Source organism: Purpureocillium takamizusanense, chromosome 3, assembly GCF_022605165.1.
Source record: "Purpureocillium takamizusanense chromosome 3, complete sequence".
Classification (NCBI taxonomy): Eukaryota; Fungi; Ascomycota; class Sordariomycetes; order Hypocreales; family Ophiocordycipitaceae; genus Purpureocillium; species Purpureocillium takamizusanense.
Window position 1 is genome coordinate 977,173 of NC_063070.1, and position 23,607 is coordinate 1,000,779.

The 23,607-nt window shown below is 61.0% G+C and overlaps 6 protein-coding genes across 7 annotated transcripts; 3 read left to right on the forward strand and 3 right to left on the reverse strand.

Moving 5' to 3' along the window:
• Positions 1-3,221: 3,221 nt before the first annotated feature.
• JDV02_003823 (uncharacterized protein) lies at positions 3,222-4,067 on the forward strand (the record flags this gene model as incomplete). Its single annotated transcript, XM_047984988.1, has 3 exons — positions 3,222-3,315; positions 3,400-3,459; positions 3,571-4,067. The coding sequence occupies 3 exons, from the start codon at positions 3,222-3,224 to the stop codon at positions 4,065-4,067; spliced, it is 651 nt and encodes a 216-aa protein (XP_047840963.1).
• A 194-nt stretch (positions 4,068-4,261) lies between these two features.
• Positions 4,262-8,840, reverse strand: VPS41 (Vacuolar protein sorting-associated protein 41). Of its 2 annotated transcripts, XM_047984989.1 has the most exons (5): positions 8,268-8,840; positions 8,186-8,212; positions 7,162-8,138; positions 5,364-7,107; positions 4,262-5,302 (listed from the first exon to the last, which is right to left on the reverse strand). In XM_047984989.1, exons 1-5 carry the CDS (start codon positions 8,652-8,654, stop codon positions 4,493-4,495), a joined length of 3,945 nt encoding a protein of 1,314 aa, XP_047840964.1. In that variant the 5' UTR covers positions 8,655-8,840; the 3' UTR covers positions 4,262-4,492. The 2 variants fall into 2 exon arrangements, with proteins under 2 accessions (XP_047840964.1, XP_047840965.1); XM_047984990.1 differs by having other exon boundaries at positions 8,186-8,840.
• Positions 8,841-9,060: 220 nt separating this feature from the next.
• APC1 (Anaphase-promoting complex subunit 1) lies at positions 9,061-15,401 on the forward strand. Its single transcript, XM_047984991.1, has 3 exons — positions 9,061-12,037; positions 12,093-12,553; positions 12,604-15,401. Exons 1-3 carry the CDS (start codon positions 9,265-9,267, stop codon positions 15,217-15,219), a joined length of 5,850 nt encoding a protein of 1,949 aa, XP_047840966.1. The 5' UTR covers positions 9,061-9,264; the 3' UTR covers positions 15,220-15,401.
• Positions 15,402-15,629: 228 nt separating this feature from the next.
• Positions 15,630-17,683, reverse strand: INT6 (eukaryotic translation initiation factor 3 subunit E). Its single transcript, XM_047984992.1, has 2 exons — positions 17,122-17,683; positions 15,630-17,030 (listed from the first exon to the last, which is right to left on the reverse strand). The coding sequence occupies exons 1-2, from the start codon at positions 17,524-17,526 to the stop codon at positions 16,116-16,118; spliced, it is 1,320 nt and encodes a 439-aa protein (XP_047840967.1). The 5' UTR covers positions 17,527-17,683; the 3' UTR covers positions 15,630-16,115.
• Positions 17,684-17,834: 151 nt separating this feature from the next.
• img2 (mitochondrial large ribosomal subunit L49) lies at positions 17,835-18,825 on the forward strand. The gene is made up of 2 exons (XM_047984993.1): positions 17,835-18,464; positions 18,519-18,825. Exons 1-2 carry the CDS (start codon positions 18,048-18,050, stop codon positions 18,567-18,569), a joined length of 468 nt encoding a protein of 155 aa, XP_047840968.1. The 5' UTR covers positions 17,835-18,047; the 3' UTR covers positions 18,570-18,825.
• JDV02_003828 (uncharacterized protein) lies at positions 18,592-23,350 on the reverse strand. The gene has a single exon (XM_047984994.1). It carries the CDS (start codon positions 22,393-22,395, stop codon positions 19,021-19,023), a length of 3,375 nt encoding a protein of 1,124 aa, XP_047840969.1. The 5' UTR covers positions 22,396-23,350; the 3' UTR covers positions 18,592-19,020.
• Positions 23,351-23,607: the final 257 nt, after the last annotated feature.

The window sequence follows — 23,607 nt, forward strand, 5'->3', positions numbered from 1 at the left end:
CCACTCTTAGCACGGCCCGGTCCGAAGAGGACCAAGGCGATTGACTTGCTCAAGGAACTCGAGCAGGCCCTAATATGGGGTAATACTATTACCACTCTTCGTCCCTGTGGTGTTTTACCTAGCTATAGTGCTAAATCTAACTCAGAAAAGAGCGTCAATGCTCTCCACGTTAAAGACATTAGCGTTGGCACGTTCGGCTCGAAAGAATCGAGTATCTATCATACATCGGGCCGAAGGACTATGCAGCCAATCATTAATAAGCTCATAAACTTCGAAAGTACGTTGACGCCACTGAACATGGCATCGGCAAGGCCGACAGCGTCGCCGTCGCCAATGTAGCCACCGTTTTGGTCTGCTACTTTGATGGGGCCACGTCGTCCTACCAAACATGTACCTTGGCGACGTACGGGCCGGGTCGGAGGTGTTGAAGCTGCATGTGTTGATTTAGAGAACATCATGTTGGAACGAGTTTGTTGCAGCGCTCATTACGGTCATTCGTTTAGTGCTCCATGTTACTTTGCTTTTGTTTTCGTTTTTTTTTTCTTGTCCAATCAATCTAGACAATGAATTGAAATCAAGGGTTTCTCCGTATCAAGCAGAGTCAACATTCACCAATAGACCCGCGTCGTCAATGCTGTCATGGAAAGTTGATATAAACGCTGGACCAACTACATGACACGAGCGTGAGACCTTACATATAGTTTCGGGCAGAGTCTCGTCGTGGGTTTTGCGGGATTGCGCGGTTTGAAGAAAAGACGTAACCTCAAACACCACATAGACAGTCGCACATCAGACGGACGACTGGCAAACATGTACCGGACCACGCACATTAACACGGGACTTGATCCTCACGCTCCAGGCTCATGGGCAATCGTAGGCATCTTTCAATTGATCAAGCTCGCGTTGCACCAGACAACCACACGCACGACTCACAGAGATGTTGACGGGGGCAGTCTTTAGAGGAATGGATGGGCCGGTAGAAGAGCGAGACGGACTGTTTCTCTCCTCTTTTTTTTTTGGCGTGGCCGGCGAGGATGCGACTGCCACATACATGGAACCTACATGTAGAACGCCCTCCTGGTCATCCCGACTTCATGTTGCTGCGTTTGATAATAAGAAGCCCACCCACAATATGAGCAACGCGGCCAGCGCTCCTCCAATTGAAGATGGAGAGACTGGGCACATTTTTCCCGCCTCGATTCGTTGCGCGAACAAGGCCGCGCATGTCCACCGTTGTACTTGGCTTTGAGGAGCGTTATACTGTAGCCAGTCCTCCCAACCACTCGACGTCGGGCGGGACAGCAGCCGAGACAGCACGACGCTCAACCTCGCGTCACGCAGAGCACATGTCTGGTATCGCAGGGAGCCGCAAGCAACACCACCGCAAGCGAAATCCCACGGTGGTGCAGACGACACGTGAGGACGCGGTCGGGCGACGAGGGCTGTGATGCACGACTCGTGGGTCGTTCGGCTGCCTGCGTTGGACGATGCCATGTACAAGTACATATCGTGAACACGAAGGCGGCGCCTCGACAGTCCGATGCCTGGCGTCCTGAGGCTAGCACGCCCTCGAGGACGACGTACCACCAAGAGTTACACAAGGTTTGCCACGTTTCCCTCCCTTGTCTGCTCCTCCTGGCCGCATTGCGGATGATGGGAGCCACGGCCCTCTCTGCCTGTCGATGAGTCTATCAATGCGTCGACACGAGACACTGCCACGCATGGAATTCCTGCATAGACAGGGTAAAAACACCCACCCTGTCATGTCATCCCTCTCTGATGACATCCTCTCCGCGAAAGCGTTTTGACCCGTGGATCCTCAGGACCTGAAAGGACTCGGGCTCAGCTGGCCATGGGTGATCGCGAACCCACATACACAAATAGCACCATGCGCACAATGCCGCTGCCCTGTCAACGGGCGGATCTCGAGGCCACCTATAAATGCACATGCGTAGTACGTTAGTAGTATAATGCATTCAAAAAGGCCCCCCTCTTCTCTTCCCTTGGCGTTCGCGCGGGGGTTGGTCAATGCTAAAACCTTATTGCTCCCGTGGAATCCTATAACTATCGAAACGACTCCCTCTGGTCAAAACGGGGACAACGGCTTCTCCCTTGCTTGGCGGTCCAAATCTGTCCTGTTTTTTAACTAACTAGTTACTCTACCACCGGTGAACCTGGTCTGCTGGTGGCGCTGACACTCAACCGCCATGTCACCGCATCAACCCCTTCCGTCCCATCGTCCACCAAGACCACATGACGAGAGGAGTAATTACATCACGACATGGGCAACACAGCCACCACCCAGTTGACCCAACAGACTGAGGATAAATCCTGCTGCGCACGGTGGAACCGCTTCACGTATTGTCCCGCCCGGGCAACCGAATGAATGATTCACGGCACACAGGACCACCGCCGCCGCTCGTCCTCCCCCAGCAACACGCTCGTCTGTTCAGCAGCCGCGCACAACCCTCTCTCTCTTCCTCAGGCCACGCAATACCAAGGCACCTCTCTCTTTTTCTCAGTGACTCAGTGTCCGCCGCCCACGTATTTAGTTTTCTGTCATCGCGCGCCAGCTTGCCCAACTTTTTCCTCTTCCCTCCCTCACTCACTCCCTCGTCCTCCTCCCTTTCTACGCACCACCACGCTCCTAAGCACACACACACTTAAACTCTCCACAACGCCAATACACGCGCTCGCGTCCATCAAACAGGTATGTTCGATTTCGTCATTCCATCAAGCCGTCTATTTTTGCAGCCTGCTACCGTGTTTCTGGAACGAAGTATCGCAGATTCTGCGGTATCGCGTTCCTGCAACGCCATCCCTCGCGAAACCCACCCACCACCACCAAGGGACTCGCCTCCCTTCTCTCTCCCTTTTGACTTGGGTTCTTAACCCGAGGTCGGGAACACGGCTTTTTTTTTCTCCCCTTCATGTTGGGGCTTTGATTGTGTTTCGTTTTCAATCTTGAGAAAAAGACGGCTGTGCTGTGTTGCATCATCATCATCACATCTCCCTGTCTTATTTTCTCTCCCTCTTTCCCCTTCTGTCTCGCCCATCAATGTGCCATTTTCGTTTCTGACAATCAAAATCTCTGTGTCGCAGGCCAACGTTCGTTTGCCCTTCTGTCACCCGACGCCTCTCTCCAGTCTGAGAGGATACGAACAACTCGTTTAATTGAATCGACTCGTGTCAAGACACCACCACACCGAGACTGAGACGACATGTTTGCGGCTAAGATGGCCATGGTCAACTGCGTCATGGTGCTCGTCACCATGCTCGCCGCCGGCGTCTTGGGCGCCGCCAACGCTCCTTACTGTGCGGATCCCCCCCCCCCCCCCGGCAAAGGTCTTCGAGATGCCTTCGTCGTGAACGCAGTGCCTAATCATGTGAATTCTACAGCGAACGCCCAGGCCACCGAGACTGCTGCTCCCCAGGAGCTCGGATCCGTCACCATCGGCGGTAAGCCCCACTTCCTCTTTCACACACACTCTCTCTTTCTCTCTCTCTCTCTCTCTCTCCATGTCTCCGCCTCTCACACTGGTTTCACGGTCTCTGACTTTCGGACATCAGGCTCGCTCGTCTACTCCCTCAACATGTGCACCATCGTCCACTCCACCAACTGTCAAGTCTCCATGTCGACCGGCGGTCCCGCCGCCCCCGGTTCCGGCTCCGGCAGCAGCGCCGCTGGCGGTGGCAACGGCGGCAACGGCGGCGGCGTCGACAGCGCCTCGGCCAAGCCCGCCTCGCCCACCGTCTTCACCACCACCAACGCCGGCGGCAGTCCCGTCGTCGTGACCCAGACCCCCGCCGCTCCCGCCGCCGACTCCTCGGCCCTCGCCGGCAGCCGCACGCTCTCCTCGGCCTCGGGCTCGGGCTCGGGCTCGGGCTCGGGCGTCGTCCAGTCGTCGACCGGTGCCGAGGCCACGCAGTCGTCTGGCGGCGCTTCCGGCACTGCTTCTGGCTCCGGCGTGCCGCCCACCCCGACTGGCGGTGCTGCTAGCAACGCCGTTGGTCTCGCCAAGGGCGTCATCGGCGCCGCGGTTGTAGCCATGGTCTTTGTGGTCTAGAACCACCAGTCTCTTCTCGTTCGGCGATGATGGGCTTTTAATGGACACTCGGGGCTCATCGTTTGTGGACGACGGAATGGCTGGGGACTTTCTCTCTCTTTCGTCAGGCATGGGATCGGATGGAGGAAGGCATCACGAAGAAACACCCGTACATGATTTGCATCGCGGCATCTTGCATGAGAGCGCCAAGGCATCGGCGTTTTAATACCCCTTTGTAGCTAGGTGCCGTCTTCGGCACGCAATACACGAAATGGTAATGATTCAAAATGCAGTCCGTCGCGCCACGCCCTTGGTGATTGTATCGTGGTATCTAATTCGCACCGCACGCAAAGCTGATGAAGAGGTTGAACAAGCACACGCTCTCTGCCACGCAACGCCGTCGTCGTCATGCCGTGTATGTACGTACGTGCCTCGCCCGCCGACGTCTACGCCGCCTTGTCGTGGCAGATGGGGCAGCCGCCCTGCACCTTATCCTTGAGCAGCCGTGCCCTCATCACCTTCATCCCGATCGCGTATCGGCTCCTCTCCCCCTCGTCCGGGCCTAGGTCCACGTCCGGCTTCCTCTTGCCCTTGTGAAGCATCTCCAGCAGGTGGCTCACGTGGAACCCGTGGCCACAGGCAAAGCCCAGCAACGTCTCCATCTCATACTCGGTAAACAGCTCGTGGCAGCTTGCGCAGCGTCCGGGCTGCGGCGCTTGGGCGTCGGGTTGCGCTTTGCCCTCGTCGGCACCTTGCTGCCCCGAGCCTCCGCCCGCACTGGCGGCCGCCTTGCCGTCTAGCACCTTGGGATCGGGCAGCACAACCTCAAACTTGATGCCCCGCCGCTGCCCCGCGCGAAGTTCGTTCTGGGCAGACGCAAGCTCGCTCCTCAGTATTCGCGCGGCTCCGGAGCTGATGCTGTGCTGGAGCTCGTGCTCCTTCATCATGTGTGTCAGACCCTCCCTGAGACCCTTAATCTCAAGCCCCTCGGGTATGCGCCGCACCAGCGTGATGGGGTTGATGGCGGTGCCTACTTGCTCGAGGAGGGCGCGGATGAAGCTCGGCTTGTCCATGCTGTACCTCAGCAGGTCCTCCCACAGATCCGGGTCGTCCTGTTCCTTGGCGAACTCGATGGCTTTCTGCACGTTGTTGAGCCGGTCGATGATGAGGAACAGGGCTCGCTTCATCTGACCCGTCTTGGAATACAGATACACCAATTCGTCGTAGTACTCAAACGCCTCGCACTCGTGTACGGCCTGGGACATGTCGGGTTAGCACGCCACGCCTTGGTCGCACGCCACGTCGCAAGAGCCTTACCTTTTCGAATGTGTACGATGTCGACGTCTTCAGGAACCCCATCAGCAGCGCCCGCTCGTACGTGGCAAAGAGATGCACCGCCAGGTCGGCAAAGCCGTCCACCAAGGACTGGCTGTCCAGGACCAGCCGGTCCATGTTCTCGCCGCTGTGCTCCTTGATGCCCTCGCCTCGCCACAGCCCCTTGAGGTAAAAGTACAGGTACCGATCCATGTGCTTCGCTTGCAGCTGCTCCACCACCACCTCTGGGCGCACGAGCCCGTGCTGTGCCTCGTCCACCAGCAGCGTGACCGCCTCCGACGTGGCGTCCACGAGCTCCTGCTCGGACATGCGGTCCACGCGCTCCGGCGAGACCCTCAGGCCAATGAAGCTCGGGATGTCGTCCGCGACCGCCTCGGCGAGGTGGCCTTCTCGAATGAGGCGAAACGCCGAGTCGGCATCGTGCAGCTTGATATAGCATCGCAGAGCATCGCGGTTCCGCCCGCTGGCCTCGTAAAGCCGCGCCAGGCTCTCCGTGACGATGCGCCAGTCTCGGCCCTTTTCGCCGTCTTCGACGCTGTCTTCGCGAACATCACGGTACTTGAGCTGATTCTCAAGCGTCGTGCTGACCGTGTTGACGTCGAATAGCTCGGTCGTCCAACGGTCGAGCAGCTCCCTAAACCTTGGCTTGTCACTCTGCATGTAATGGCCCAACAGCACTTCGTATATCGTCGACGGCAGCGGCGGGTGCATGGGCTCGCAGGGGATCGAGTTGATAATGTCGTCAAACTTCTTGGCGCCGGCAAACGTCCACACCCATTTCTCCCAGCGGTCGGGTGTCGTGAGGACTCTGCCGCACACCCGTCCCGCTTCTGCCCAGTCGCCCTCTTCGACGAGCTCCTGGATCCAGAGCTCCCCTATCCTTCGTTTCTCCTTTTCGGTGGTGGACCATACGTTTCTCTGGTTGGAATCCGCGACAGAGTCGTCGTCGAAAAAGTCGTCGGTCCCGATGCGCCGCTTCGATGGTGTGGGCGGTGCCGCGTCCCCCGGCTTCTCCAAAGGTGTCGTCAGGATGTCTGGGTTCTCGTCGAGGAGCTCCCACGCCCGCGGATAATGCTTATGCTCCACCAGCCACGACAAGTGGTCCGCCAGGTCTCTCTTGGTCCCGAGGATGCATTCGTACGGGCTGTGGACGAAGATTTTCGCACCGGGTTTTGCGAGGTTTGGATGGACCGACGGAACTGTGTCGGTAATGGGTCGAACGATCCCGCCGGTGCTTACCGTCTTCGTTCCGGAGGCGCCATCTTCACCACTGTCCCTGCTTCGTACGCTTGCGCCGGAACTGAAGAGCGACCTCGGGTTGATGGCCGCGTTCCATACCTCCGAGCCAAACCCGGCGAGTGCCTCCAAGGCGCCTCGCGAGGCATTGGCCGACGCGGCGGTATGCGCTGGCAGCACCCCTAGGTGGTAGTCGGCGGCCGAGAGTCGTTCGAAGCGACTGATGCTGAGGCTGTTCCTGTCCACCTCTGCCTGCGAATTGAGATCGATTAAGCGCAGCTCCGGTGGCAGGTTGTTCTGCCGTCGGCGAATCCCACCAGAAGGCCCGCTGCCTGTCGATCCGACCGACGACTTCGCCTTGTGGCCACGAGCGGGCGAGTGCGAATGCTCGTCATCCTCATCCTGCTCGTCCGGTTTGCAAAATGCAAGCACAAGCAATAGACTGTGGGTATATAAGGAAATTCCGGAAATGATGCAATCCATTCGGAGACTGTAGCAGTGTCAGCAGAAATTCAATGCCGTCCCTCATCTGCAGAGCCCTCACATTTTGGCAATCTCAGCTCGTCCTGCGGTCCTCTCGCCGGCGTGCTTACCAGTCCCCAGGCCCCCTGGATGGACATGGATAAACCAGATGGAGCTGCCCCAGCCGACGAGAAGACGCTCTATGCTCTTGTTGCCGTTGGCGGCCTGCGTGCGTAGCCTGTTGGCAGCGTCAGATTGATGAAGCTGAGTAGTCTCGTCCGTCTCAACGGCCTTTTCATCTATCCACTCCACACGGCCGCGCCAAACACCGGCCATCGTCTCCCACTCGGCCGTCTGGGGTCGGTCCAAGTGGCCGATGCGTTTCCACGCATGGTCCGAGTCTGCGCTCTCCAGATGAGACTTGGACCGCATGATTTTGATGCCGTGCTCCGTCAGCCAAGTAACGTATTTGCCTGAGAGGGACCACTTGATGCAGCTGACGGTTCCTTCGCCCGAATGAAGAACCGTGTCTTTGCCGCTGTTGCTGCTGAGTCCCATGCTGCCGAGCCAGCCAGACGCCGTGGCCGCAGCGGTGCCCGTGGTCGTCGACGTGCTCCGGCCAGGTCCCCCGCCGACGGTGAGAATGAGCTGGCCCGCCAGGCCTCCGGAGAGATAGGTACGGTCCGTCTTGTAGTCGGGAGAGAGCGCCACGGCTTGGACCGGCCGGGCAAAGTTGCGTAGCTGGACGTCCTTGAGGTCCAATAGAGACTGAATGCAGACATTGCCATCCATCGACGAGGTGGCCACGTATATGTCATTGGATGGAATCCGTGGCAGCGGCGCGGGTTCCTTTGGTCGACGCGACGCCGCAGCCGGGGACGCTGTCGCATCCGATTGCCGCGAAGGGGGTCGTCCTTGAGGGGCGGGCGGTCGGGGGGCGGACTCGGTCTTGTCGCTGGACAGCGGCGGCGGGTATGGAGAGATGGATATGCTGGTGACCGAGGCCGAGTGCGCGTGGTAGACCCGAAGCGGCTGAAAGATGGGCAGCTGGAGGACGTGCTGCATGGCTGTTAGCTGGGCCGGTCAAACGTGAGCGTCCAACTCACAATGTTGCCGTTGTGCGTGCCGATGATCTGGTCAGGGGGCGGTTAGCATGACGTGGGCGACATCTAGGTGTGGTCTGGCTACCATTTTGTCGCCTGCGACGAGAAAGGCGCTTGTCGCATCGCCGTTGCGGTACACGGGCCGCAGATGCTGGGTGAGCGGCGCGTACTTGAGCCGCGGCTCCTCCTCCTCCTCTTCCTCTTCTTCTTCCTCGTCATCATCCTCTTGCTCCATGCCATCGTCATCATCCTCGTCGTCGTCCTCTTCCTCATTGCTTATGTCCTCGCCCTCGTCCTCGTCCGAGGACTGCGAATTCGACTTGCGACGCATACGGGTGGTTGCCTCGTCCTTTTTTATCTCCGTCGACGACCTGGCGGCCGGATCCTCTGCCTTGCGCGCCTCATGGTGACCGTTGCTGCTGCCTCGCTGCGCATCGTCGTCTTGCCTCGGCTGGGGCGGCTGGTCCGTCATTGCGGCAGCCGCTCGAGCTCATGCTGGGGCAATGCGGGGCCCTCGGCATGCAAGTAGACTCAAGATACGGCGGTGCGGTCGTCTTCACAACGCATGGATAGCTTGCGGGCCGCCGGGCGGTCGTCGTCGTCGTCGAGCCGCGCGGGTTGAGGATGCAAAGGGTGGAGGAAGCCCGGCTTCATCTGGCGGGAACCTGAAGGCAGCAAGCGCTGTTAGTCGCCCGGCCGGCCGTACCTTGCAGCGCAGCTCCGGCCCAGTACGTCACGGGCGGCCCGTGCTAAGCTGAGGGGAGCTTAGGTCGCTGGGCACACCCTATTCCGAAAGAAGCAACCACCTGCAACCCCACCACAGCGCACCTCCTCCACTGCCGCCACTACTAGTAGGTATTTCCAGCTTCTGGGCTACGAGCAACTCCCAACGTCCGCTAACACAGGCGCGTCGACACGCGACTTTGGTGCTGCCAGTCGTCTAGGCCTCCGCCCCTCTCGCCGCCACGACCGGTTAGCGATTCCACAAGTGGCTCGTCGCCGTCTCCCACAACATTGGTGCCAAGTACGAACTGAGCAGGCCGTCATCGATAACACCACCGGCCCATGGCGCCGCCCACGCAATGGCGACGGTCAAGTCCCTGGGGCTGCACAAGCCGGCCGGCCTCCACCATGCGGTCCAGGAAAACCTGATCCCCGCGGACGCGCCGGCGTCGTCCTACGTCTGGGACGTCACGGTGGGCGATGACGACAACGAGGACGAGTTGCTGACGACGCAAACCTCGGTCGTCTGGTGTCGGGGGCGCATCTTCCGCAAGGCCTTCAACTTTAACCTCGAAAAGGAACCCGTCACGCAGGCTCTCCTCGCCTACTTTCCCTCGTCCGAAGCGGACAAGACCGAACACGATGCGACCAAGAAAGCACAACACGCTCCGCCCGCTCTCGAAAAGGCTCTGGTCGTCTTCCTCAAGACGCAGGCTCACATCTTCTTCCTGTCCGGCACCAGTCACATCGTCCACATGCCGTTCGAGGTCGAGTCCGCCGTTGCCGGGCCGGTAGGCGTCGTCATACAGCGAAGGGCAAAGGCCGAAAGCACGGCCCCGGTCTCTCTCAAGTTTCCCCGAGCGCCGCCGAGCTCCTTTGTGTCGTCGCAGATGACGGCATTCGACAGCTCGCAGCGGACGACCTTTTCCGTCGAGGGGCTTGGCAATCCAAAGGCCCTCCACCTCAGTCTACGTTCGACGCTGGAGAACATGTGGGACGCTCCTATGGAGCAACCGGAGTCACACTGGCCGCGGCTCCTATCGTTGACCGATCCCCTGGCGGAGATTGGCCTGGTGGTCGCAGAGGCCGAATCTCAGGGTCCTCGAACGAGACGGACCACTGCGGGGAAGCCCGCGTTCCTAGATCCGGCGGAAGAGATACTGCACATAGAGCAGATTGACCTGCCTGTGGCGTCGGCCAAGAAGCTACGCGACCCCGTCGTCCTCGGCGTCTCCATCAACCGGGAAACCAGCTCGTACAGCGTATGGCGCATGACGTATCTTCGGCACGAGGACCACTTCATCGGTCACAGCAAAACGGCCAGGAAGCAAGGCAATCGCCGCCGAAGCTCTATGCAGCCCGGCTTCGCGAGCGGCGCGTCGACTCCAGTCCAGCAAAATTTCCGAGAAAGCTTTGGTGTGCCGCTACCAGGAAAGCGACAGCGGAAGAGTGACAAGGTCGAGAAGCCGCTTGACCTGGTATCGTCACTCGAGCAGCAAGATGCGGAAGGCCCTGGGGTGGCCCGGCGGAGCTCTCGCCGGCTGAGCTCGATGCTCGCACGAGCAGATCTGTCGGCATCTCACGAGCGATCCGTCTTTGCCGACCAGCCGCTCGCGCCCAACGTCGGGGTTTCCAAACGGCACGAGCACGGGCGCTCAAGCTCCAGCTTTCATCATCCGGTGCGCCCGAGTCTCGGGAGCCTGCTCGAGGCACCCATCGATGCCGGGCTCGGCGAGGGTCTGCACAACATGGCACTGGACGACCACGATTTCGACGGTCTGCAGCGCGAGATCCTCTTCACCCGAATCCACACAATATCGCTGGACAACACCCACCTCCGATACTCAACTTCGACGAGGCCGGCCCGTGACCAGTCCAAGGTCTTTATTCTCACAGCCCCGGCATTTGCCATTGACGACCAGCAGCGCACCCAGCTGCTCATCGCTATTCAAGACTCGTTTGAGAGACGGCTGCAACTGATCACGCTGCATGTCAAGGTGCAGGACAAGTTCGGCCAGGCAGCCACGTCCATTGTCCCGCGTGAGCAGTGGAAAGTCCAAAACGTGGTGGACTCGTCCAAGCTTGTCGATGGCGACCTGTCGGTCATCCTGGTCCTTTCCGAAGCCATGGATGGGCGCCACGAGCTGAGCACCCAGGCGCCGTGGATAGAGCTGACCAAGGTCTCCCTGTCGCTGCTCTTCGTGGACGACACGAGAGACTTGCAATACCGGGGCCGGGCGCCTGATCGAGATGTCAAGCACAGAAAGTCAGAGGTCATTGATCTAAGCAATGGTGGCGTGACCGGTATTCGCTTTCCGCGTAAGAACGGCGTCGTTGACGTCGCGGACGCGAACGGCCGCCTACACCAACTCAAGATCCAGCTGCAGCCTCACTGCCCCCAAGTCCGAAGGGCCTTGGAGATCTGCAGGAGCGTGCTACCGGACTCACTAGGCGGGCGAGTCCATGCCGGGTGGCTACACGCCATGCAGTGGTTGGGCTCTCAGGACGAATCTGTCGTCAACGTGGAGTGGTCCGCATTCACCATCCTGCTCTTTGCGTCGTTCCTCAACCTAGGCAGATCAGACGTCAAGCCGGCGCCTGCAGCACGCCTGCCAGTGCGCCGGAAAAGGCCGCCTTCGGGCTCGTTCGGATCCATAAAGGAATCCGAGGACTGGCGGGCGATGGAAATGTCTGAAACCACCAATGCGCTTGGCTGTCCAGTCTGGATGCTGAACAAGGGGTGGCAGTGGGCGCTCGACGAGGACGAAGAGCCCACGTCACTGTCCCTCCAGAGCGAAAGCCCCAGGTTTGTCTCGAAGCACATTGCCTTGGCGAGGGAGTACATGGCTTCGCAGCTGGGCGAGGCAGCTCTCGGTGCTTCTGGATACCTGCCTACCGCGCTTGGTCGCAACACGGATGCACGCCGCAAGGTTGCCGTGGACATCTTCATGGCGCTGCACCTTCTTCTCGAGGAACAGAAGCTGGACGTAACCACGCCAGAGTACATTTCGCCCGGGAGAGCGGACCTGAGAGTATTGCTGTGTCAGATTGCGAGATGGCTCAAGTGGCACGGGTTCTGGTCCATGTATGAGCTGGGCATCCAGGAGGATGTCGATTCGCGGCACGATGCTGGTAGGTCCACCCACGCCCGCACCCCTCGTAATACATCCCCTCTGACCCTCAGCAGAGCTTAGTCTCAAATCTCCCATTCCACAGCCTCCCGTCATGCCAGACGTGCTCGGCTGGATCCAGTCGCGGCTTGTTGGATTGCGTGGGAAGCCGTGCCTGACGCCTGCCGACATCTACTTTGCCAGCTCGCGTCTTTCCGAGACGGAAAAGCTGGAGGACCGGAGGTGGGATCTGATTACCCCTCGTACTCTCATGCTGAAGCGTTTCTTCAAAGTCATCAAGCCAAAGTCGACCGCCATACAAATGGTGGAGGCGATGCGAGACTGCGGGATCACAAAGCTCGTCTTGGAAACCCTGCCAGAGGCCGTCCTGGCGCCTCTCCTGGACGCCATATCCCTCTGCCAGCCGCATCCGCCCTCGCAATGGTCGCATGAGCTTCTCGAACTGATCAATCGCAGCGACATCAGCCTTATCCTAGCTGCGGACAAGCGGCCGCGCCTGGCGACATCGAGCATCCTGGTAAGGACGATCCGCACGTCGATGAAGAACAGCACTGACCTTCCGAATAGGCCCCCACACATGTGGCTTCTCGAGACTTTCGGCTCCTTTGCCGCAGCGTGGAGGAGATGAACACCCTGGGATACGAGGAAGGCGGAGGCACCGAACGCCAGGCCGTCATCCGGGCACTGTTCAAGGAAGATCGTCGTCTCAACGAGGCCCAGGACCTGCTGGCGACGCACAAGGCGAGGGTCGTGCGCCTGGATCCGAACCCAAGCTGGCCCGAAAGCGAGTACCTTGAGAAGCAAAAGGAGCTCGTCTCACGGATCGCTACGGGCACGCTGGCGATTCCGGCCGGGCGTGCGTTGCTCTACTTTAGCCTGCGATACCCGCTCATCACGCAAAAGTTCCACATTGGTGGCTTCAATCTCAACTGCGTTGTCAAGCCGGCCAACGTCACCGTCGGCGTCGACAAGGCCTTGTTCACCGAAGAAAAGGTCTGCTGGGGCTTCTTCCACCAGGGCGTCTCGGCGGGACTGGCCATTTCTCCGCAGGCCAAGGGCATCGACACGTCGTGGATCCTGTACAACAAGCCGGGTCAGGAGCTGAGCAACCGCCACGCAGGCTTCCTGCTGGCCCTCGGTCTCAACGGGCATCTCAAGGGCGTCGCCAAGTGGGTTGCCTTCAAGTACCTGACGCCCAAGCACACCATGACCTCGATCGGGCTGCTCCTGGGCCTCGCGGCTTCGTACATGGGGACCATGGACTCTCTCATCACACGTCTGCTCTCCGTGCACGCCACGCGCATGCTTCCCCGCGGCGCGGCGGAGCTCAATCTTTCGCCCCTCACGCAGACGTCGGGCATCATGGGCATCGGGCTGCTGTACTGCAACAGCCAGCACCGACGCATGAGCGAAATCATGCTATCCGAGATCGAGCACGTCGACGACGAGGACGAGGAGGAGCCGCTGCGGAGCGAGTGCTACCGCCTGGCCGCAGGCTTTGCGCTGGGCCTCATCAACCTGGGCAGGGGCAACGATCTCAAGGGGCTGCACGACATGAGACTGACCGAAATACTGGTCGCGCATGCCACCGCGACAAAGAACGTCGACATTGTTCACATCCTCGACCGGGCCGCCGCCGGTGCCGTCATGGCGATTGCTCTCATCTTCATGAAGTCGGAGGACCAGATAGTGGCTCGCAAGATTGACGTGCCCGATTCCGTCCTCCAGTTCGACTACATCCGCCCAGACATCCTGCTGCTGCGGACCGTGACCAAGAATCTCATCCTGTGGTCCAAGGTTGAGCCGACGTTTGCCTGGATTCACAACAGCCTGCCCACCGCGTACCGTCCACGGCACAAGCTCATGGGCATCTCGAAGCTGCGGTCCATCGACCTGTCTTTTTACAGCATCCTGACGGGCCTGTGCCTTTCGATTGCTCTGCGCTTTTCGGGCAGTGCGTCGACCAAGGTGCGGGACCTCCTGCTGCACTACCTTGACCAGTTCATGCGCATCTCGAGGATACCCGCTACGCCTCGCGACCATCCCGACGCCGCGCCGCGTTATGATGAGGAACTCGCGCGGTCCAATGCCCGCATGTGTCAGGACATTGTTGCGCTGTCCTGTTCGATAGTCATGGCGGGCACCGGCGATGTGCCAGTTCTTCGCCGACTACGCGCACTGCATGGGCGAGACGATCCCGACACGCCATACGGCTCGCATCTAGCGGCTCATCTTGCTATCGGCTCCCTGTTCCTCGGGTGCGGAACGGCCACCTTTGGCTCCAGCAACAAGGCAATCGCAGCCCTTCTCATCGCCTTTTACCCCGTCTTTCCCACGACCGTCATGGACAACCGCGCTCACCTCCAAGCGTTCCGGTACTTTTGGGTGCTGGCGGCAGAGCAGCGCTGCCTCGTCGCCAAGGACAGCATCACGGGACAGCCCGTGTCCGTGTCGGTGCAGATCAAGATGAAGGACGGCTCCTCGTGCGAGCCATTGCTGCAAAAGACGACGCCTTGCCTGCTACCGCCACTCGATGAAATCGCCTGTCTGTCGACCTCCTGCGGACCCCAGTACTGGGACGTCCAACTTGACTTTTCCAACGAGGATGTCAAGCGCGCCTTTACCGAGACGCAGAGTCTGTACCTCCAGCGTCGGCCCCCTCGCGAGGGCGAGTTCTCGTCCACCCTACGCGAGCTGGGCAAGGACAGCAGGGGCGAAAATCCGTTCGAGTGGCTCTTCAGCCTGGAGCCGCTGCAGGACGTGACGCACGCCGAGAAGGCGTCCCTCCTCGAAGCCACCAAACGCCCGGCCGAGGTTGGCTCCGCGCTGGACGCTCGGCTGGAGCTCGAGCGCGGCATCGCCGACGGCGGCGACAGGGAGCGCCTCGAAGGCGCGAGGCTCCTCTTCGAATGGGGCGCCACCCGCGATCGCCTCTTGAAGTCCCAACAGCCGCCGTCGCCGCCGCCGCCGCCAACATCACAGGACGCGGCTCATTCGCAATCCTTTGACACCGCCGACAGCCAGTCTACCATAAGGCCGCCGCCGCCGCCCGGGGGCAGTTCGTCGCCCCCCGACACGCCCCCAACGCCGCGAGCGGGTGAGGATGTCTGGTGGATGCGGGACAGCGCCATCGATGCCCTCAAGGGCAAGGTGTGGCTGGCGGCGCAGGAGGATGCAGAGTAGTACGTCTACGTCTCCCGTCAGGGCCGAATTGCCGGGGTAAAGGGAGGGAGGTGATGTTGTGTGCATGGGGGATGATGGCCGTGTGGTCTGTGGAAAATACCAGACAATCATGATGTAAAGTTACGAGGCAAGACATAGATATACCACGGAAAAGACCCGTGCTCATGCGCGATAATCATTCATAGCTTCGTTTCGTTTCGCCGCCGGTGACCCTCAAGCACCGCACTCGCCAAAGGCTTATTTCACTTCAGCGTGTTTTAAGGAACAAGGTAGGGAATCATCTTAATGAGATCATCGATTCATCCGCTACCTCCACAAACGCCAGGAGGCAGCAGAAATACGTATTCCGCGACGTCTATGCCCCCGTCTCCCCCCTACACCTAACCTTTTTCTTCCCCCCGCCTACCTGCCTCCCCACCCAACGCAACGCAACGCAACGCAGACCAAGCTCCTCCCCTCCCGGATTTCCTTCCGAAACAGAGACTTTAAATAACGCCATGCAATGCAAACCGCATCACCAGAGACCCAAAAAACAGGGACGGGAGGGGAGGAGGGAAGGGGGGAGAGGGGCGAGGCATGACAGTGGCATCCACCAGATATCTAGCCCCTGGTCAGACGGCGTGTTTTTCTATCACCCGTCTCGGGGTGTTCGACAACCCAACGACAAAAGTCTTGTATCTCGTTCCGTCTAGCAAGGCGCTTCGCTTTTAGCGACACACCGGAAGTCGCCGGCGACGCTCTGCAGCCCGTCCGCTCCAGAGAAGAGCGGGCGGGCGAGAGTCATATCATCCTCCCCACAACGGCAGCCGCTGAGCCTCCATCAGGCCACGGGCGGCACCCGCGGGGGGCGCGTCATATCGTCGTGTCCTCGCAGCGGCTGGCTGACGAGGGCAGCCTTACTTGGACACGGCGGCGTTGAGGACCTGTGTCCTGAAGAAGCCGCCCTTGGTCTTCTCAATGACCTGCTGGTAGACGTTGTTGGGCGGGTGGTTCATGATGACGGTGCCGTCCTTGCTGTCGATCTTGGCGTCCAGCCTCGTCTCGCGGATCAGGTTGACGATCCACTTCTCGCCCTCGTCGGGGTTCAGGCCGAGCTTGCCGCTCAGGTCGCGGATATTCATGCGGCTAAAGATCTTGCAGTAGCTCTCGCAGATGAGGTGACGGGCGGCCGAGACAAAGGCGTCGGCCGAGGACGCGAGGAAGAAGTCGCTGCGGCAGACCTCCTCGGCCTCGCGGAGGGCGTCGCGGGCGGCGTCAAAGTCGTGGGCGATGTACAGCGCGTGGATGAACTGCGTGATGGGGTCGACGTACTCGTACGCCTCCTGGCGGACGTAGCGGACCACGTCCTTGAGCTGCTTCTGCTGGATGGAGCTGTTGCGGGCACGCGTGCGGCCGGTGATGACGGCGGCGATCAGGTACCGCAGGACCCAGGGGCACGAGGTCTGGATGGTGTTGATGTAGGCGGCGGAGAAGAACATGTCCAGGATGGGCTCGCGGGCGCCGTCCCAGTTGAACAGGGGGAAGAGCGACCAGTGGATGAGCATGGTCCGGTGGTCGAGCTGCGCGCGCGGGTTGTTGAAGAGCTTGGTGTCGATGCCCTCCCTGACGTTCTTGAGCTCGTCCACGGCCGACTCCCAGTTGGTCGACAGGATCTCGGACGCGAGCTTGCCCCACGTCGAGGCCGAGACCTTGTCGTTGTCGGTCGACAGGACACGGAACTGGTACAGCATGTCGGCGGCCGGGCCGTACTGCCCGCATCGGAACTGGAACTGCCCAAAGTCGTACAGCGCGTTGACCATTTCCATGGTGACCTGTCGTCGCGGTTCCCGTCAGCACTCACTCACTCGGGAGGGCGGCTCAACAACCCCTTGGCGCGTCCTTTCGGCGCGTCCCCACACTTACCCCATGCTGGTTCTTCAAGAACTCCAAGTTGGCAACCTTGTCGCTCCGGAGCCCGTTGACGACCTCGTCCTGCGTCAGGAGATCGGCAATCTTGGCCGTCGCCTGCTCGTACTTTTCCAGCTGCGCGAGCACCTCTTGCCGCTTCTTGGTGTACTCGGCCGGCGGGTCGGCAACGCCGTGGAGGTCGCAGTACAGGGTCGCGACGTAGTCGGTCATGTTGGTGTCCTCGAGCAGCTTGATCTTGCCCGACACAATCTTCTTTGCCTTTTCGTCCTCGCCCTTTTCCTCCGCCTTGTCGCCCTCGAACTGGATCAGCGGGAACAGCAGGTGACGGCTGAGGTGCGGCGCCAGCAGGGGCATGATTGACGAGCCATCGGCCGACACGGCCTTGAGAACATCCTCCATGATGGGTGTTTGAGGCTGGAGAGGTATCGACGGGATTCGATGGGATGCGCGTGGTCTCGCCGAGTCGAACGGGGGGTGCGTGCCGAGGAGGGTGGTTCGCTCGTCGTCGCAGAGGTGCAAAGGACGCTGCAAAACCGTACCGTTGCGAATGGAGGGGCAGATTTTTGGTGAATTTCGCCAATGCCACAAAGTGGTGTGGGGGGTTTGGCGACGCGCCGGGGATTTGCCGGCACCAGGCACGGCGGGCGGTCATGTGATCTTTGGTTTTTCTGAGGAAGCTCCTCCAGATGCGCTGCCGACGGCGAAGAGCTCGCGACGCGGACGTGCAAGGTTGAAGACGATTTTCTGCAGCCACTGTACCGATGAAATACGTCGGCCTTTGGACCGGTCGAAATACTGCTTGTCTTATTCTTTTTTCCGGCGGCTTCCGCACAAATACACAGAGACAAGACCGGGCCGGCCAGAGCTATCTGCGCTTGCAACTTTGCGACGCATAACCACCAGCAACCACACGGGACGGCATGATGCACCAATTCCTCCCGCGCGTCGCCTTGCGAGGGCACGCGATTGCCCTCCGCACCACCTGCCCCCAGCGCATCCAGCCGATCTCCTCCCGGCTCCTCTCATCCGCGACCACACAAGCCGCCGCGCCGGCACAGGCCGCAGCCAGGCCAAGCCGAACACACAGCCAGCCCCCCGTCCCCCCACCGTCTAAGTCACCAGCGGAACTCGCGACTCTTCCCTACATTGTCAGGCGAACGCCATCCGCCCAGCTCCCTCTCTATAAGCGCACAATGTCGGGTGGCACGCGACACGTCGTGCTGATAAAGAAGGTGGACGGCAACCGGAGGAAGCTGCTCGACGACATGGTGGCGGCACTGCAGATCCCCAAGGGGGAAATCCGAATCAATCCTACAACACAACACATAGAATTGAAGGTGAGACTCTCGTATGCTTCGCTGCGCAATCACGTTGCTAACGCGCCTCTCAAGGGCGTCCACTTTGATAAGACGCGGGCGTGGCTGCTAGAGCAGGGATTTTGAGGCACGGACAGGGCCGTCTGAAGCGACCGCCATTGTACAATTTGCAGTGCCTGCGAGGCATGCGTGTATAGTACAGCGTGAATCATGTTGACGACAACAATCAAGCGGGCATTGTGCAAGGAGAGGGACGTGAAGCAGGAGCTCTCACCATTACTCGTGGTATCAGTATATCTCACATTCCTGCACCTATTTACACCTGCTTGAGTGCGCCACGGGGACCCCCCACCGTGTCCCATCTCCAATACAAACGAGCTGGAATTTCCATGCAACTCTAACTGTGCGCCGTCGTCTGATGTGCCAAAACCCAAGTTGGAAACAGCCGGATGCGCCCGGTGGCACCCACTCCGCGCTTTCGCAGTCGCCTCGATCGCCGTATCCAAGACAATATACCGCTCCAGGAAACTATCAATAGACGCCTAATCATTTTTCCCCGCCGAGCCCCCCCTTGATGTTACATGTTGTAGATGGCCGTCAGCTGCGGGAGCATGCCCTCCTTGGTCCACTCCGGAGCCTGCATCGTCAAGGCGTTCATGAGCAACTGCGACTCCGGCAACAGGTCGCTCGGGACAGGCGACGAGCGGTTCTGAGGGTCCCGCGCCTTCTCCACTAGTCTTCTGAGCAGGGCGACCGCGACGACGACGATGTACACGAGCTCGGGGTCTTTTCTGGGAGGCGCAGCGCGGCTCGCACCCCTTGCGGCTGGTGGCGGCGGCGGCGGCGGCTTTTCGTACAGCATGCCGAGGTCCTGCACCAGCCGGTAGATGTTCTGAGCCAGCTGATTCTCCGACATGAGCCAGCTCCGCGCGACGCCAGCCTCGGAGCCGGGCGCCAAGGAGGCCAGGATCTCTGCGGACAGCAACCCCTGCATCAGGAACGGCTTGCGGGTCTCGATGAGCGAGGGAAGGACGGGGTTCCGGGTGTGCTCCTTGGTCTTGTCGGGCAACGGCGAGATGGCCAGGGCAAACGTTCGGGTCAGCAGCTCGTACGCCCCGGCATTGTTGGCGTCTGTCGAGAAGAGCTGCTTGTAGTAGCCCCGGTTCGGCTCATCGCGCGCCAGCAGCTTCGCGAGCGCATCGACGGCGTGAGGGGCGTAGGAGTGGAGGCTCGGTTCGTAAGCCGGGAAGTGGAGGCCCTTGCTGGTCGTGGTAGGGCCGGGCGACGGTGCAAACGAGAGCAGGAACTGGAGCAGGCAGAGCGCCTGTTCCCGCCCGGGTATCTCTGTCGAGCCGCCAATGTTGGAGAGCAAGACGACTACGTCCTTCATAAAGTCCAGGGTGTTGCTGTGCGTGCGAAGCAGCATGGTGCGGGTGCCGAGATACCGAATGACGACGCAGAGCATCTTGATGACCGATTCGTCCGCGAGGAAGTTGTGGTTGTCGTTTTGTTCGCCCGGGAAGGAGACGTTGCGCAGGATGGTGGTGATGCAGATGAGCCTGTCCACGGCGCGGTCCAACTGGTAGTCGGTCGAACCAAACACCGGGACGTCTCTGACTGCCCACCGCTCCACCCTGCAAGCTCTGACCACTTCCTCGTACGGGGTGAGCAGGATCTCGTCGCAGACCTCGACCGTGTGCTCAGCCAGCAGGTCCAGCTGCTCTTCCGCGCAGTCAACCAGGGCATCGACTAGGTCCTCGCAGTACCGCAGCTGCATGAAGTGCATCTGTCCTGGCGACGCCGACACCGTGGCGAGCGTGTCGAGAGCCAAGCGCACTTCGCCGTGTATGCCGCTCTGGAGGCTCCTGGTCAGGGCGTGGATGTCGATGTTGCCGAGGTCGTTGACCGAGGGCACCGAGGGCTCCCACCTCTCCAGTTCAGCCCCGAGCGAGCTCGCGGCATGCAGGTCGACACCGCCGTATGTTGATAGCTCCCGCGCGCAGGGGCTGTACTCGTCAGACTTGGGCGGTAGTCGCGGCATGGTCGGATCGGCGGCCGTTGCCGTCATGGGAACAGGATGTCGCGCGTCGCCCGGGCCCATGGACATGCTGCCCGGCCGCTGGTGAGCAGGGGACTGCATCGCGAAGTCGTTTTGGGCAGAGGCGTGCGACAGGCTATTCCGGTTGTGGCCGGGAGCATTCGGTGGCGGCTGCTGCTGCTGCGCCTGAGGCGTGGAGAAACCATTGACGGGAGGCTGTCCCGGCTTGACTGGCGTCTGTGCCTGTGCTGGAGGCGGTTGTTGACCGGGCTGCATCGGACCGGGGCTCATCTGCTGCTGGCCGGGTTGCATCTGCTGCTTCTGCGGCGTGCCTGGTTTCGCCATGCCGACGTTTTGCTGCTGCATCATCCGCTGCTTCTGCTGTGCCACCCACACTTCCTCAAACTTTGACAGATTCCTCTCGTAGACCTGTTTCAACGTCGGGGCAACGGTCGGGATCTGCGCCGGCAGCCCGATCGCATGTGCGATATGAACCCAGCCGTTCGCCGCCGTCACGTTCTTGAAGCCGCCCTTGGACTGGACGACCTGGAACAGCATGACGAGGTTGACGGGCCGATCAGCGACAATCGGGTTCGTGTCGAGCGGCAGGCCCTTGGCACTCATCAACGTGGTCAGGTTCTTCATGAAGTGCTCGGGGTTGATGTTGGCCATGGGCCGAGGCTGCTGTCGCATGCCGCCCTGAGGCGCCTGGCCATTAGGCACGCCCTGCATCGGCTGCTGCTGTTGCTGCTGCTGCTTCGGCATCATTCCTCGACCCATGTTTTGTGCCTGCATCTGCGCCTGCATCTGCATATTGCCCTGGAGCTGCTGCTGAAGGCGCATTTGATACGCGGCCATCTTCTGCTGCTCCGACATGTTTGGCGGCCGATGTTGCGGTGGCACCTGGCCCTGCTGTGGTTGCTGGCCGTGTTGAGGGTGCTGCTGCTGCTGCTGCTGCTGCTGCTGCTGTTGTTGTTGTTGTTGTTGCTGATGTTGCGGGTGTTGCGGGTGTTGCTGATGTTGCTGATGCTGCATCTGCTGCTGCATCTGCTGATACATCTGGGGGGTCATTTGGCCCATATGCTGGGGCATCTGGGGCATCGGCCGACCCATCTGCTGGGCCATGTGCGGGCCAACCTGCTGGCCCATCTGCACCATCATTTCGGCGGGCATCACGTTGGGGTTGGGCGACGGACGCGCGTTCGACGGCGACGGCGCAAAGGCAGGATTGTAACCCGGCGGCATGTTCTGCATGTACGCGTTCGGCTGCGGAGTGCCATGCTCCGAGGGTATGGGCGACGCCTGAGAGCCGCCGCCGCCGCCACCGCCGCCGGGAAACTGCTGGGCGCCGGGCGAGAACGGGTGGGGAGACGCGGTCGCTACGCGCTGGGGCACATTGCCCGGTCGCATTTGGTTTCCCATGATGGGCGAAGGGCTCGCGTTCGCGGAGCCGTTGGGTTGGAGGTGAGGAAACTGTCCCGCAGTCTGCTGCGGCGCCATGGAGACGCCGGCCTGGAAGCCAGGAAAGGTCTGCTGCTGAGGCGTTTCGGAACGCGACGGCGGCTGCATCCCAGGGTTCTGCCGGGGAGAGCCCGTGATGCTGTCTTCGCGCGGTCGGGGTCGCTTGGATGGAATGACCGAGTTTGATTGATAAACGTGATTCGGGTTCGGCTGGCCCTGCGGCTGCTGAGCTTGGCCCGGGTAGGCGCCGGTCGGGGAGGCGTGGCGCATCGGACCGTTTTGCATCGCCGCCATCTGCTGCTGGTTCGCGAATTGGTTAGGGTTGAATTGGGCCTGGTTGGCCATGAAGGCGGACGGATCCATCATGGCACCCGCGGCGTTTGGGTCGTTGACGTGCGGGAAGCCGTTGTTGCCATTGTGGTTGGGGGCGGCGTCGTTCATCCAGGCGCTCATGGCGACGAGCCAGCAGGCTGTGCGCGACGGAGGGTCAGCAAGCGGCAGTCAAAGAGCCGACGTCCCATTGAAGGGCGCAGGGATGGAAGGATGATGGGGCCGTGACACGGCGCGAAGTGGTGGTGATGGATGGACAGAACGACAAGAGAGAGAGCCGAGTCGCGTCGCGGGTTGGTGGAGGAGTGTGTGCGTTTGGGTGTGTGCTGGGTGGTCTGGGTGGGAAAACGGGCGACCAGGCGGGCGACGAGGGAGCCGGCGCAGGCCTGGGCCGGGACGAAAGGTGCTGGGCCCAGCAGCACAAGGGGGGGGGGGGGGCGGGGGTGGAGGCAACGTCGGCGAGGGAGGGGCCACTGCCGCCAGCGCGCGCGGTGTCGCTGGGAGCAGCAGTACGCGGCTGGGGGGGTCGACCCAGAACCCAGAACGGGGGGGCCGGACGGTGGGCGAGCCACTGGGCCCGGCGGCTGTAGTGCACCACTGAGTGCACAGGCACCTCACACAGGGGCGACAGGCACCTCGGACAGGTAGGGCAGGTGGGCGGGCGAGCAGGCTGGGGCTGGGGTGGTGGAGCGGCGAGACGGGCAGACAGAGTAGACAATAGGCAGAGGGCAAGCCAAGCACCTAGGCAAGGCAGGACGGAGGTAGGTACATGCGAAGACGAGCAAAAGACAGAGACAGCGACGTACCGTGCGGAACGGCAGCGTCAGGGCCGGTGCGAGACGGTGCGGTTCCGGGACAGGTGAGCCGCGTCGAGGCAAGGTAGGTAGGCAGGACTTGTGAGGACTCGCGACACCAGTCATGGACGGCCAGCTGGTCCGCCAGGCGCGCTCACAAGCAAGCCGGCGGGCAGGCGAGCGAGGGAGGCTCGGGCAGGGGGTGGAGTCGGAAGCGGCCAGGCCGTGATGCCAACTGGACAGGGCGGTGCGGCGCGAAAACCCGCAGGCGCGCTGAAGCAACGGCGGGCGGGCGGGCGGGCGGGATGGCGTGGAGGGAGAAAATTTTCGTACGTACCGGGCCGGCAGCGTCCAGGCCACCTCGCCAGCCGCAACAATGCCCAAGACGTTGGAGAGCCACAACGGATGGGGGTCGCGGGTCGCCTCGTGACGCCTGAGCAAGAAATAACTCTCGGTTCTGCGGCCAGGGGGTACCGGCAACGGGGTGCGGTTCGGCTGCGGGCGAGTTGCGGTGCGTGGAAGCGAGGCGGAGGGAGGGAAT